Below are 14,450 nucleotides of genomic sequence, written 5' to 3'. Positions count from 1 at the left end.
AGAGCTGCTTCCACTTTTTTATGAAGTGGGTAGCTTAATTCAATTATTTTACTTTATGTGAGAAAGTTTTTCAGTAAACATTTATAAAACATATTTTTAAGTTTATTCAATTCATTCCTCTTCTAAAGTCTTGAAGACTATGTGTATTGTGCGACTATTCCCTACACAATTTTATCTTTGTTGTTCACTAAACATATTTTTCCAACATCTATAATTTAGGAGTAAAAAACACGCAACATAATTGTTTCACTTGACCAATTAACCGCTATAAAACTATTTGACTACTCAAAAATATTTACTTTTGAGGATCGGTTTTACCATGATATATGAAACTAAAATGTCACCTTTTTTATCCATCCCACTAATGGACGCATTTGTCTATGGCTGTGTTTTTCTCGTTATCTATTTTATAAAATAATAAAAACTGTTACAAATTTTTAGAATTTTTCCATCTCTCTGTATTTGAAAATAGTTCATTTCCATACAGCTGAGATCTTCGGAAATCGTCAATTTCCATACACCAAAAACAAATAGTGATCAGCTGACTTTTCCTGACATAAACATTACTTTTGCTACAAGTAATGTTTATGTTGCTACACAAATAATACTCTGCCAGACATCAACAAAGTTACAACTGAAGTTTTTTAATTTTTTCAAGTTTGATGAAGTAGTTTTTTTCATCGAGATGAAAAGTATCGTTCAATAATCGTCACAAAAGTCCCATTCCGAGGCTCAATAGTGTTTTCCTTGATAGTGTAAAACACTATTTCGCCCTAAAATGGAGTGAATATACTATTTTTTTAAATTATGAAATTTGATATGTGGGTACTTACCAATTTTGAAATAGAATGTTCAAAATCTGCGCCAAACACTGTGGTCAAATCGTCCAATCAGAAACGAATGTGGATGGATCAGGACAGCTGAAACGACGAGAGTGAACGTTCAAAAGTCACTTGGAGGGAAGACTTCATTTTAGACAGACGTATCAATGAGTTTTGGACATTTATCAAATATACAATTTGTGGCTCAGAGAATTGCATTCGGTACAAAATTGTACCTGCATTGAACTGACAGCAATTTTCATTCAATGCTGAATTGCAAATAATCGTAAAGAATTTTTAATTGATCTAAAATGTACCGTCACATAAAGTTGAGAATTTAATTTGTCGAACTTCGTAAAAAACCGTTCTCGGAATAAATATTCGGTTGAGCGATAACTCTCCAATGAAAGTTACCTAAAATCTTCCACGAGTGTGAATGTATCTGTGGTCGACCTGTGTACATAAGTAAATGTCTTGTTCATATTCATTTGAGATGGAGACGCCACCTTTGTTTGAGTGAGGGATGAGAGTAGGATGGAGTATGCCTTGTGAATCTTTGTTACTGACAATGGTCAGCTGATTCATTAGTCAGGACCATTTATTGACAGCCCAATGATCAAGTACAGCTCGGCCTAGTTTCGAACCATCAAAAAGCTTCACACTTTTCTCAGAATCGAACCAGGAACCTTTGATTACCAGGCGAGCACTGCAACCACTGACCCTACCCAGCTATAATAGAAATTGTTATTACAATTAGATGTATCAAATATATTTGGGGAGTTTGTTGGTCTCAAACAATCATTGAACCATTCTTTATTTTCCTCGGGAACTATTGCACGTTGATGGTTTTGACAGAATTGAGAGAAAAGGAATAACAATCATATTATGCTCCACCTGGAATTCAATCCTGTGTCAATTTCAATAACTAATGTCGACAGAGGATTTATTATCTATTGTAGCGTTAAAAGTAGTATTTGGACAATACATATATATATATTTTAATAGCATCTTTGATTTTCCAGCAGTTCACCTAGTAATTAAGATAAAAGATTGACACACATTAATTTCTACAGCCTAACTGATCATATTATTACACTCAATTATTTGCGGTTTAGTATTGATTGACAATTGCTGTCAGTTTGACGTAGGTACAATTTTATCCCGAATGCAATTTTCTGAGCCACAAATGAGATGTTAGATATATGTCCTAAATTCGTTGATACGTCTGTTTAAAATAAAGTCTTCCCTCCAAGTGACGGTTGAATGTTCACTCTTGTCGTTTCAAACAGCTGTCCTGTATCCATCAGCGTTTGTTTCTGATTGTACCATTTGACCAGTGTTTGGCGCAAATTTTGAAAATTCAAATTCAAAATCGACACAGTACTTAATTATATGGTATCTCCAGGTATTTTATCTTTTTTTGAAATTTTGATTCTTAAAAGTGATTTTCCCCTGAACCCCATAAAATAGTGAAAAAATTAGATTTTTGCAAAAACAGCTTGACGGATATTTATTAAAACCATAGATTAAAGAGGTCTTGCCCACTCTTAAATATGTGTCAAAAAATAGCATGCTATATTCCTTTAAACTCTTAACATAAAGGTACAACCCCTATTGCTGTAAAAATTACTGGTTAAATGTCATTGCAACTTTTGTGATTTCCCTCATAAAATATCACAAGGTGTACATTCATTCTTCCCGTATGGGGATGAAACGAAGATAGTGAATAAGGCTGAGCTGGTAAGGCGACCAGACTACACAGTTCACTAATTTCAACATTTCAATAATTACTCCCACCTCTTACCCATCACAACTATTTTTGACAAGCAATTTTTGATGCTGTTTATTATGGCTTGTACTCAAGCAGAGCCCCTGGTGAAATCAAATGACAACTGTGATCTCTTCTGTGATATAGGCTAAGTTTTACATGTATGTTACATAAGGTCTACTGTGATAATGTTCATGACTCTGTTACAGTTTTTAGTTTATAGTTTTCTTTGACAATGTCTATTGCACAACTGTGTCTAATGACAATAAAGGATTCTTATTCTTATTCTTCAAAGACCGACGGGAACAATATTGAATTTTGAGACAACACTTCCCATTCCGGTAAGCCTGCTATCATCACAAAAAAATCTTAAAATCCAGGTCCTATTGTACTATGTCACATCCTTAACAAGTATTTATTACAGGTTAAGAGTTGGAGGTTTAAAAATTACAAAAATAGACAGGATCCAATTAATACTGGTTGATTGCTAATGTTTTACTAACTTTTACAAGTATGTTACAAGCTGTACATAACAAAAACAAAACATTTAGACTAGATTCAATATAAAATTCATGTTTTGTCAAATGGTACCCATTCTATTTTATGTTTCTTGAAGTCGTCTTCTGATAAATTATCCAAACTCTCCATCTGTAACATTTTAATATTTTGAATCAGAAACCATGATTTTTAGACAAATAATGTATTGATGAAAACCAAGTCTCTAATGTTACTGCATCGCTTCGCAGGGAAATACAGAAAAGCAGTGGTTTTCATGGTGTGTTCTCATCAATGTCATAAAATAGTAAAATTGTTGGTTCCAAGGTCTATGTTGTGTACTCTATGCCACCAATTATCTTAATAAATTTTAAGGAACACTATCAAGTAAACCGCCAAAATCCATAAACTCTAAAAGTAATAATTAATCATTACAAATAAAAATGTCTAGTGATAATTTAAATCCTAATCTCAAGAAAAGACTTTGATTTGAGATTTGACTGGATTCAAGTCTAGGATCTATGAATCTAATATTTATCTGCCTCTTCAACCTTATACTTACGAAAAATAAATAAAAGAAACATCTTATAACACTAAAAACATATATTTATGCTTATACAGTTACTCACAAGACAGTAAATATACATAAAACATGTTTCACAATAGTGGTCAAATGGAAAAAAAATAAATATGTACAACATAAAAGGTTAAAACTAGGTGCTACTATGTAACATTGTAATAGTTAGTTTAACCATAGACAAAAAGAATTAAATATAGACTGTCAGCCGTGCTGCGGTTACCATAGGTTCTGGCGCACACCACTGGGAGCGCCATGTAGTTACGTAGCACGTACGCCGTAACTACATGGCGCTCCCAGTGGTGTGCGCCAGAACCTATGGTAGACGCAGCACAGCTGACGGTCTATATTTAATTCATATTGTCTATGGTTTAACTCTGATATCAATTTTATTAATGTAAAATTAAAATTATCAAAAGGTATTCAATCTTAAACACTTAAATACATTATGCAAAATACTTAAAGAACTAACTATGTGAAAACTTGTTAGTGTGTCAAAATTATATATTGGTTGAATAATTTAATGAGAGGCAATGTCACTTCGCTTTAAAAAAGATGTGTCTTATTTTGTATCAAGTGTTGTGATATTGAGCCCTTACCTGTAGTCTAACATATCTGACCATGATTTCCAAAGTCCTTGCGTTTTTGCATTCCTTTTCAAAAAACCTCCTCCAGAGCGCGGAGGCCAGCACTCTGTCGTCAGTTAGAATCCCTTCATCGTACGCCAGAATCGCAGCTTGGAACTGATCCCCGAGCAACCTTGTTTGTTCTCTCGCCGCAGACAAGTTTTCAGGCTATGTCAAAGAAACTTAAGTATTAACAATTACAATATACTACATTAAAGATGCAATACCTAATGGATTGGTCTTTGAATATGGTAAGCAGCAATTCAAGCAGCAGAAGGTGAGAACAATCTCAATAGGGCAATAGGGGTGATGTCCCTATTATTTATGAGCAAACTATTTTTTTTATTTTTTATTAACAACCCTCCTTTAGTTTGAATGTGTTTTTTATATTAAAATTATTCAGTTTTATTATTAAAATCTCCCCGTCGCAGCCAACCTACAGGCTAAGCAAATGTCATTGGATTTTCTTATACGTGTCAGATTTATTCCCACTTTAAATAACATTAGGTTTCGACAATAATAGGTTTTTTACAAACCTCCGTCAAATAGTCCAACGATTAATTGCTCATCAGCTTACATGTTTCGTTGCGAAGACAACATTTTCAAAGCTTGCAACTCGTCAAAAACACATTTAAATCACGGACGATGCGAACACAAAAACATTAAAATGGACTATTCCATACTTACTTCAAACATTAAACTTATAACATAATTTTTTATAAAAACAAACAACACTGACATAGCATGAATTTGAGACCAATACTTAGTTTTTAAACCTATTAAAACATTACTTCTCAAGAATAACAAATTTTGAAATAAATATTCTGTTATCAACAATAATAATGACGCGTTTCAAAACTACCAATTGAATCTCGAACAATGCTCAGTCAATCATAACACTATAAATTGAAAGTAACACACTTCTCCATCGGATATTACTTCAGGGTATAGTCTTTAAAACAATATTCATAAAGATAAGCTTGAGTTAACATAAAAAGAGTTAATTTTGTGGAGTGTAGACCATATTATAAGACAAATTTCCAAATCAAATAAGCCTACAGGTGTTTTAACTGTATATATAATTTTTTTTAATAACAAGTTTCAGCTTACTCTGCATAGAGTAGGAAAAAAAAAATATTCTCTATATTTTAAAACAACAGACGAAAAACTAGGAATAAGACTAAAACTTTGTGATAAACACACAATGTCCGTCAGTCGCTCAGCTTCTATCACTATCACTTGTGAACAGAGTGGTAACTTGCAACTGTGCTTATGACTCTGGCAATAGTAGTTTCACGTTAAACATGGCAACAAAAGTCACATCACAGTAGGTACTAAGTGACTGTAGCTAACAGTCACATCAATCATTCAAAGAAAAAGAATGTTAAAGCTACTAATAAGCACATAAAATATATTTTTCTACCAACCCCAAGTTTCTTTGCCTTGTCGTTGACATCGTTCCACATGGCTTCCACAATCTTGTTGCGAATCACTCTACCGTCCGGACCGTACTCCATCGCCTTGGCCATCAACATCCACACATGCAGCTCCGTCACCAGGAACCACGAGTTGAATGTGTCCGGCATCGACATCTCTAACAATTAATAAGTCATATGGTTATTGGCATTCACTTACAGCAAGGAAGTGTGTTTACTGTTTAAGAATCAAGAATTTTTATTCACCGTAAGCGCTATGTTAATTAAATGCATTGGATGATACGGCATTAAACTAATGGTAGCCTAATAAGTTTACAGGCAAGACAAGAGCAAACTTACAACAAGTGCAGTATAATACATGCAAACAATCACAGTAATCTTAAAAATAAAATACTGTAGGTTTTAAAACACGCAGACTAGAGCAATCATGAAAACAGGCGCACTGTGTATACAATATATGCAGTGTAGTTTTAGGCTATAATAAATTAGTAAAAACATATCAGGGGCAGGAAAAGAATATAAAATGTAAAATACAATAACTTACAACAGACAAATAAAACAACTAAGCCTTTGGCTTAATTTTAATGTAAGTTATTAGTTAAAGGGTAATGCTAAAATACGAATGTTTCCACTGCCTACGTCTTTGTGAGCTAAGAACCACTGGGTACATAGGAAATTACCTTTGGTGATTTGCTACCTGCTAAATTACGCACTTATATTCAGTTGTTTGAAGTAAAAAAGTTGAGGTTCAAATTTCATTTTATTAGTTCTTGTTGAAACTAAATCACAGCAACTTGGTGGGAAAACACAAAAAAGGCCTCAAAATATTAAAAAAATACACTTACACGGTCTATAATATACAGGGTGACCGTTAAGTCTTAGGATGACTTTATAACTTTTAAACGACAAACGATATCACAACCACATTTGGTATACCGTTACTGGAAACTGTAAGCTACTTTTCTGTGTACATGGTGGTCGGATATCACCTTTGGGGGACGGCCCGTCGGGAGTCAGAAGAAAATCTTTAATGACAGCCTATGTTGAGTTGTACATCATTTTAAAGGTCTACTTCAACTGAAAACAATGCCGCAAACCGCACTTCAAAAGGTTGATCCTGCGCAAAATGGCAGATGTTCAAAGATTTTCAAAATTAGCCAATTTCTTTAAATTAAACACTTTTTTACAACTGTCATTTTTTAACGGATGGTCCTTTTGAAGTACGGTTTGCGGCATTCTTCTTTGCTTAAAATTCCCTTTAAAATGATTCCAATAACTTCACATTCAGTGATCCAAATAACTCTTCAGGGCGACAGCCCACAAGGAGTCGGAAGTAAATCTTGAATGGAAGCATAGGTTGATATGCACATCAAATTAAAGGTATTTATTGGTAGAATACAATGCCGCAAACCGTACTTCAAAAGGACCATCCGTTAAAAAATGACAGTTGTTTAAAGATTTAAAAATTGTTTTAATTTAAAGAAATTGGCTAATTTTGAAAATCTTTGAACATCTGCCATTTTGCGCAGGATCAACCTTTTGAAGTGCGGTTTGCGGCATTGGTTTCAGTTGAAGTAGACCTTTAAAATTATGTACAATTCAACATAGGCTGTCATTAAAGATTTTCTTCTGACCCCCGACGGGCCGTCCCCCAAAGGTGATATCCGACCACCATGTACACAGAAAAGTAGCTTACAATTTCCAGTAACGGTATACCAAATGTGGTTGTGATATCGTTTGTCGTTTAAAAGTTATAAAGTCGTCCTAAGACTTAACGGTCACCCTGTATATACTTCAATAATCAATAATAGACCCTAGCCACCTGTCGCGTTCTTTTTTAAAGGATCTTAAAATAAATAATTTGTATAAGCATTAGAGGAAGTAACAATAACATAAAATGCTATTAAACAAAGTTTTACCATTGAAAAATGATAAGTAGTCGATTTTATCTGCGATGGTCTCGTACAGGAAATAGCCAAGTGCTGATAGTTTCTGTAAAAGAAAGGTGTATGATAAATAAGTAGGCCTATGGCAATCGTAAAAATAAATATAGATAATGGTTAAGGACAAAGACATATTTTTAAATTCCCCATATCGTTGGTTAATATTAAATGTAGCCTTTGGGCTTGATACCATTTCATCATGCGCCAAGCCTGATGCTATTAACAAATACTAATCTTAAATAATGATGTTTCACCAAGGAGAAAAAAATCCTTGGCTGTTCTTAGAAAATAGACAGCGTCTTTTCATGGATGCCGGAACGAGTCTTATCTAAATTGCTGTCTGACTGTTCGTGCGTCAGTAGGTTGTGGATTGCAATGTACGCTGTCCAACCCAGATAAAAAAAGCAAATGAGCATCGATCAAGATTAATCCCTTTTACCTGTATTCAATTTTTTTTGCAAGTCTATGACTTTTTAAAAGTGACCTAACATATTTTTTTTTACAAAATAGTCCATGTTCAAAAACCCAGTTATGCTTCATATCAGACACATTTTCTCCTAAGTTTTTTACTACATACATAATCTATCAAAACGAATCAGTCGTTTAGAGGAAAGTTATTTCTGGCAACTGTCTGGAACTGTTCTGGGTCTGTTGTTTCTGCCTGATATGTCTGAAATGTTTGCATAATAAGTTTATGCCATACAACTGATGTAAATAAGTGGCATCATTGATTTGTTCTAAACAATAGCACAGCTGTATTTTTAACCTGCAACTTCAATAACAATCACTTTCTTTTACTATATTCCCTCTCCTTCAAATACAGGTAAATCTACTAGTTGTAACTAAAATCATGGTTTGTAATAGACATTTAGTGAGTGCATCACATTTAAAATATACTTACTGCATTATCAAGCATAAGAAATTTTATCTTTTTCAAAATTTTCTTGAAAATTCCGTCTTCGACTTGCAATAGCTTTCCAGGGACAACACTGCCATTGTTGGGAGAAAGGTAGAGCAATCTCTTATGCGCTGTACACACATTTGTTCTACCAATCAGAACTCGTGAAAGCTGAAGCTGACTTAGCGGTGATTTGCGAACCAGCACTCTTTCGGCAGTCTAAAAAATATTGAACAGTAAAATTACTAACCAGGGTTTCAAATGAAAGATCCTAAATAAACAATGAACTCTTTAGTATCACATGTTGTTTTTAACAATAGAAAGGCTACAAAATAGTTGATATTCTTAAAGCATCAGATACATTGCCCAAAGTAAATTTGTAAAAAATAAACATATAATTCAACGCCTACTTGGTAGGGTTTTTTACAGAGCATTAGGCTGAGGCTTTATGAAACATCATTTACATTGTTGAAACACTTGTTTATAATTTAAAACATAACTTGTCCTAGAATCTATGTTTTAGTAAAAATAAAATGGCAAGGCTGCTTTTTAATTGAAAGGCAGTTTAAGTTTAAGTTATGTTTAAGTTTAAGTTTTGGAGATAACCTTAAAAAGCTTCCTTTCCACGTTTGAGGGAGGTTTTCCAACTGTCTTTTTAGACAGTTTCCATAGTAGCTGGTACTTAATTAAAATCATTGTGAATTTTTTCTCCTACGGGGAACCTAGTGATATTAAAGTTACCCTAACACTTAAAGAACTCAATCAAACTACAAAACGATAGGTAAAGTTACTAAGTAGGCCACTATTAAAAATATATGGGTTGAATTAAGCATAACAAATCTCATAAATAGTCTGCCACTGCACTGTTAATAATTTTTTAAATTTATAATCAATATTCTTCAATGCCTCTCAAATATTTCAGAATATAGGCTAGTTAAATGATTTTTCGATATTTACTATGATGAAGATTATTACATAAAATTAGGGTAAAAATTGGACCATTGAATCTAAGTGAATTGAAACAGTTTTTGGAAAAATCCTGATTTTAGATATTTAAAGAACAACCTTCTATATAGTTCCGGTTGAAATAAAAATTCAACTAAATTAAAGACACAGCTGTAATTTATTTATGTAAATAATTTGCTATTGTTGAAATGAGAAAAGCAAAGTAACAGTTTACTTTTCAGATAAAAGCTGACTGACTATATTTTGCAACAGATTAAACAGGTAAGTTTAGTAAAATTACATTTAATAACCAAATTGTATTATTACAATTTTATTATATTTATTTTATTACCGTATAGCCTATTACGTGACGGGCATGATGGCAAACTTATAGAAATTCTTGGCCTTTGATGGTCAGAATTCTACCAAAATTATATAGGTCCTTATTTCATGATCTTAATGAGCACATACAAATAAAGCTTTGACCATTATTCTCGTAAGCTAAGTCACAAGTTGAACCTTTATGAGTGGTACATAAAACTGACAACCTCGACTATTGAGAACTCCAATCTTCAGTTACGGGTATGTCTCTTAGCTTAAAAGACTGCTTAGAGTGGTGGCTGGCCACTGATATAAGTTCTAAAATTGACTCACTGTTCAAACACTGACGAACAAATGATAGGCAGATTAGTTCTAGTTATCTTACTTAACAGGCGCATATGCTTATATGCTTCTGTTAATTTAGTTTGGTGATGCTGGTCAATAATGTTGGTTATTTTTATAAATTATACATTACTAGGTCAATAGCCAAGATATAATTTATTTTAACTCTTTCAATGCTATGTGACAACACATCGTTGTGCGTCTTTTGCCCGAAAAGTGCTAAGTGACGATATATCGTGAAAGCACAACTTTAGATTGTGTGAGTTTAAATGCGCAAATCGGTTGACTCCTGCAGTTGTTGTTTCGAAACAGCGATGGTTTCTTTCGATTCCTCATACGATCAAGGCCCGATATAGCCTATCGTTCCTTAGCACTTTTGAGATGAAAAATTTAACTTTAACCAATTTTTTCCGCCGCATACTAGACTTCTCCCTGCAATGAAATAAAATGAAAAATTCTTTATTTAACCAGGCAAAGTTAGGGCCACATGGCCCTGTCTTACACTTAACCTGACAAACTAAAAATATACCGGTAAATAAATAAAAATACAATGAAATTTCTTAATCTAATATAAATCTATATATTTAAAACATCAAGAACAGATTCCCTGTGGCAAGCCTAGCACTTTTCGGACAAAATAAGTAAATAACTCCAGCATGTTTCGGAAAATTACAAGAACAAAAAACTAGCATAGATAGGGTTAAAGCCTAATTTAGATAAATATGTCATCCGGTAGGCCTATACATTTATTATTGTTGTTGTCTTAAAAAACTAGGTAACTTCAAATTTGTTTAGAATGTTTACCGGGACATTTAGGTGCAATTTCTAAGAAACAATTACCTTTAACACGTGCACACCTCTAACTACGTCCCACAGTAGTTTGAAATAACTTTAAGTAGCCTAATCAAGTCCAGCCCAGAGTTAGATTCTATTTCTTGGTATGATGGAGTCGCTTAGGGAAAAAGGGTAGGCCTCTTAGACCGACAATGACAAAAACTAGTCAGGGTACAGTTTCGCAGAGAACCTGCAATATACTAACAGATTAAATATGGGTGTGTATCGATTTTGATTTGGTTTGGTAAGTCGCTTCGAAGATATTATTTTTCTCCAAATATAAAAATAAAATTAAGTAATGATCTATTTTCGTTTTTATTGATAAACGTTTTTGTTTAACTTAAATAAAACTATGGTACCGTATTTAATTACTACAGTAGAACCTCTTTAATCCGAACTAATTGGGACCGGGGGTAGTTCGGACTATTGAATAGTTTTGATTACAGAACATATTGTTGTTTTTACATAACAATAGCTAGGGAAAAGTGTAAAATGCTTTATAAAGTAAAATACAGTGTTTATTTAATACAGTAGTACGGTAAACATAGGGAATAAAAAGAACTGTACATTACAATTAAAATAATTACGGTTTGTATATCAATAAATCCAGTTTACAATAAAGAGCTACTGTACTGTGTATAGAGTACAGCAATAAGGCGTTCGGATTAGTGGACATTCAGATTACAGGGGTTCGGATTAAAAAGGTTCTACTGTAACTCCGAACAAACTTTAAATTTTGATATGTTATATCTTACTTTATAGTTTATTACCTCCTGAATCCAAGTACAATTTTTTCCCCCGCTGATGAATATTACTCAAGATAGCCATAGCCAGACAAAAATACAACATTAGAATAAACAAGGTAGGCCGAATGACATTACAAGAGGAATGAACTGAGACTAATCGCATGTAACTTAAACTTGGTTCTTATTTAAGCATGTCACGGTGGTGAGTTGAGCTTTATACAAATTTTGGCCTGTATTAAGTGTTTTGGAGTTAGGTTGGATTAGGAAGCTAAAGTTTAGGTTATAATGAATCGAGATGTTGGTTTGTGTCACCTTAAGACTGTTTTTGTACAGTTAAAACCCTAGGAAAACACTTAGATACTAGCTTACGCATTTTTGATATTGATATTTTATTGTGTTATCCACTAAATTTAATTGTGCAAAAACTAACTTATGTCTAGAAGTAGCATAGGCTCAATTAATGAATCGGTTCATTACAACCTAACCTTAAACTTCCTAATCTAACTTCACTTCAAATCAATTAATACAGTCACGAATCCGCATAAAACCCGACCTACTTTCCCCACATGCCTAAATACGAGCTGATTATTTGTTTTAAAATCGAATTGATTTCATTCTGCATTAAGTCGAGTAGCCTATAAACAGTTGTTTGCTCTCCTCACTCAGTCCTCAGTCCACATATGGACCCGTCCAGACCACGCCATATTACCATCAATACCGTTCAATGAACCTTAGATTCGTAATTAACCTTCGTTTAGAGCCATCTTAGGAATCTCTCCGACAAAAACTGATTGCATTTTTGGATTCAGTGTGAAAAAAACTGTAAGTAGACATCAAAAAATTAAACGATATCGCGTTGTAGACATATTAAATAATTGCCCGGTAGGTTTACAAAAGTATAAACGGCCGTAGTTCTGTTAATATATATTTTTTTTAAGAGGTTGGCGGCCTCTTTTAATTTTGCATTTGCCCGTCCACATAGACTACAGATCTGTGCGTGGAACGTATCCAGCAAAGCAAGGGGTGAGCCGGTACAGTACAAAGGTGAACTGTGATGATAAAAGTTAGTGGCAGTGACCAGGATCCGAACCCACGATACTACTGCCTTGGGCCCGAAGTCCGCGATGCTACCGACTGAGCCACCGACTCACCACACTTTTCCATGTTTCAACCAATTCTATGTTAATTCACACATAGGTAGTTGGTGATGTTATTCGATAGATTTTCAGCTAAAAATCTGGTTTCTGTTGATATATATATGTTGGTATATAAATATAGCCTATACAGGTTCCCAAGGTCACATGAATCGCAACAATTACCCAATCTATTTTGTCCCTTAGTCAGTTCTTATCACAAATTTGGTTTTTCTTGTTTTTCTGGTCAAGATCTGCTATCACTGTTGTTTTTAACATACGATGCAATATTAAGGGTAGGCGTCTGTATCTGTTGGCACAAACAATCTTACCTAACTAACCAAACAATATGTCGAATGAAACAAACGAATAATCAATATTTTCATTCGGTTGTTTGTGCCAACAGATACGGAAGTCTACCCAGTATTAATATCAAACAGAATCAAAATAAATGTATAGTCGTTATACTTATCGTCTAAATGTATGTAATGTATGTAATGATATGTAACTTAATCCAATAAGTTTAATATATCACAGGTTCTCTGCGGAACTGTACCCACTAGTCGTAATCGTGCACCATGCGGCCAGAACATGACTCGACTAAACTTACTGACTTACAACGAATGCTATGCCAAGCATCAGTGTCAAGATGGATCTTGATAACTTAGTTATCGTGTACTTATTGCATTTGTAACCTAGGCTCGTTTAGCAAAGGAGAAAGCAAAAATCAATGCATGTGCCCAAGTTCGAGATCCTGAGGAAAATTAACATATTTGTGTTACCGGTTTGAGTTAGCCTATTCCTTAACTTTGTGAGTTTTAAGCTACACGAAAGCTGACTCTAATAACATGAAATGGTAAATTTGTGATGAAATCAGAGCCTGAAGAGAACTCCAATGCAGGAGCTGAAACTAACTTACTTATGATGTTGTTGTATAACTATTTTATTAGTTACCATTAAACATGAATTTAATAAACTTAGTTGCACTTAATTAGGCCTTGATTATTTCTTAGTAATTTAAAAATACACCACTTGTATTTTACCTGGATATCCTTGCTATTTTAACTAGGAACGTTGCAACACTTAAAAAGTATTTGAAAAATTATCTAAAAAAAGACATTCTAAGAAAAGAAAATGTTATGTAATTAATAACTAAATTTACCAAAATTATGTTGATAGGATGATAGAAATTCATTATGTATAGCAAATAGACGTCTGGGTTTTATTTATCTAGGTTGTCACTAAATCTTAAATGTCTTAAGCAAATGATTCCTTACTTAACTAACACTAAAAATTCTTTAACCTAAAACAGCAGACAGCAGAGCACAATAAATAACAACACACACACACACCGATTGAAGTTGTTAGAGAGGCAGAAGAGTGTTGTGTTGTGTGTGTGTGTGTGTGTGTGTGCGCTGCAGCTGCAAAAGCCAAAGCAGGACAGTGGAATAGTGGAATGATGGAAATGAGGTACTGCGATAAAGTGTGATTGGTTAGTGCGGAGTGGTGCGGCCTTGGATTGGTACAGATCATCATCGGACCGTTTCCATAATTCCATTCCGTTT

General features: G+C 33.8%; 1 protein-coding gene across 1 annotated transcript; it reads right to left on the bottom strand.

Annotated features, from left to right (window-relative positions):
- Positions 1-3,054: 3,054 nt before the first annotated feature.
- On the bottom strand, positions 3,055-14,250 carry LOC128990501 (ubiquinol-cytochrome-c reductase complex assembly factor 1). The gene is made up of 6 exons (XM_054412874.1): positions 14,048-14,250; positions 8,568-8,783; positions 7,643-7,715; positions 5,715-5,881; positions 4,261-4,455; positions 3,055-3,237 (listed from the first exon to the last, which is right to left on the bottom strand). The coding sequence occupies exons 1-6, from the start codon at positions 14,078-14,080 to the stop codon at positions 3,160-3,162; spliced, it is 762 nt and encodes a 253-aa protein (XP_054268849.1). The 5' UTR covers positions 14,081-14,250; the 3' UTR covers positions 3,055-3,159.
- Between the last annotated feature and the right edge of the window lie 200 nt (positions 14,251-14,450).

Source organism: Macrosteles quadrilineatus, unplaced genomic scaffold (genome assembly GCF_028750875.1).
Source record: "Macrosteles quadrilineatus isolate MER2022 unplaced genomic scaffold, UCM_ALF_1.0 Scaffold_3__2_contigs__length_128488019, whole genome shotgun sequence".
In the NCBI taxonomy this organism is placed as follows: domain Eukaryota; kingdom Metazoa; phylum Arthropoda; class Insecta; order Hemiptera; family Cicadellidae; genus Macrosteles; species Macrosteles quadrilineatus.
This window is presented reverse-complemented; position numbering and strand designations above follow the sequence as displayed.

Bases quoted from the DNA above. Each gene is read 5' to 3' on its own strand.
- LOC128990501 (XM_054412874.1), bottom strand. From the start codon at position 14,080: ATGAATTTCTATCATCCTATCAACATAATTTTG. The intron at 5,882-7,642 runs GTAAAACTTTGT...ATTAATTGTTAG, and splicing joins CTACTTATCATTTTTCAATG to AGATGTCGATGCCGGACACA. The intron at 3,238-4,260 runs GTAAGGGCTCAA...AAAATGTTACAG, and splicing joins TCAGATATGTTAGACTACAG to ATGGAGAGTTTGGATAATTT.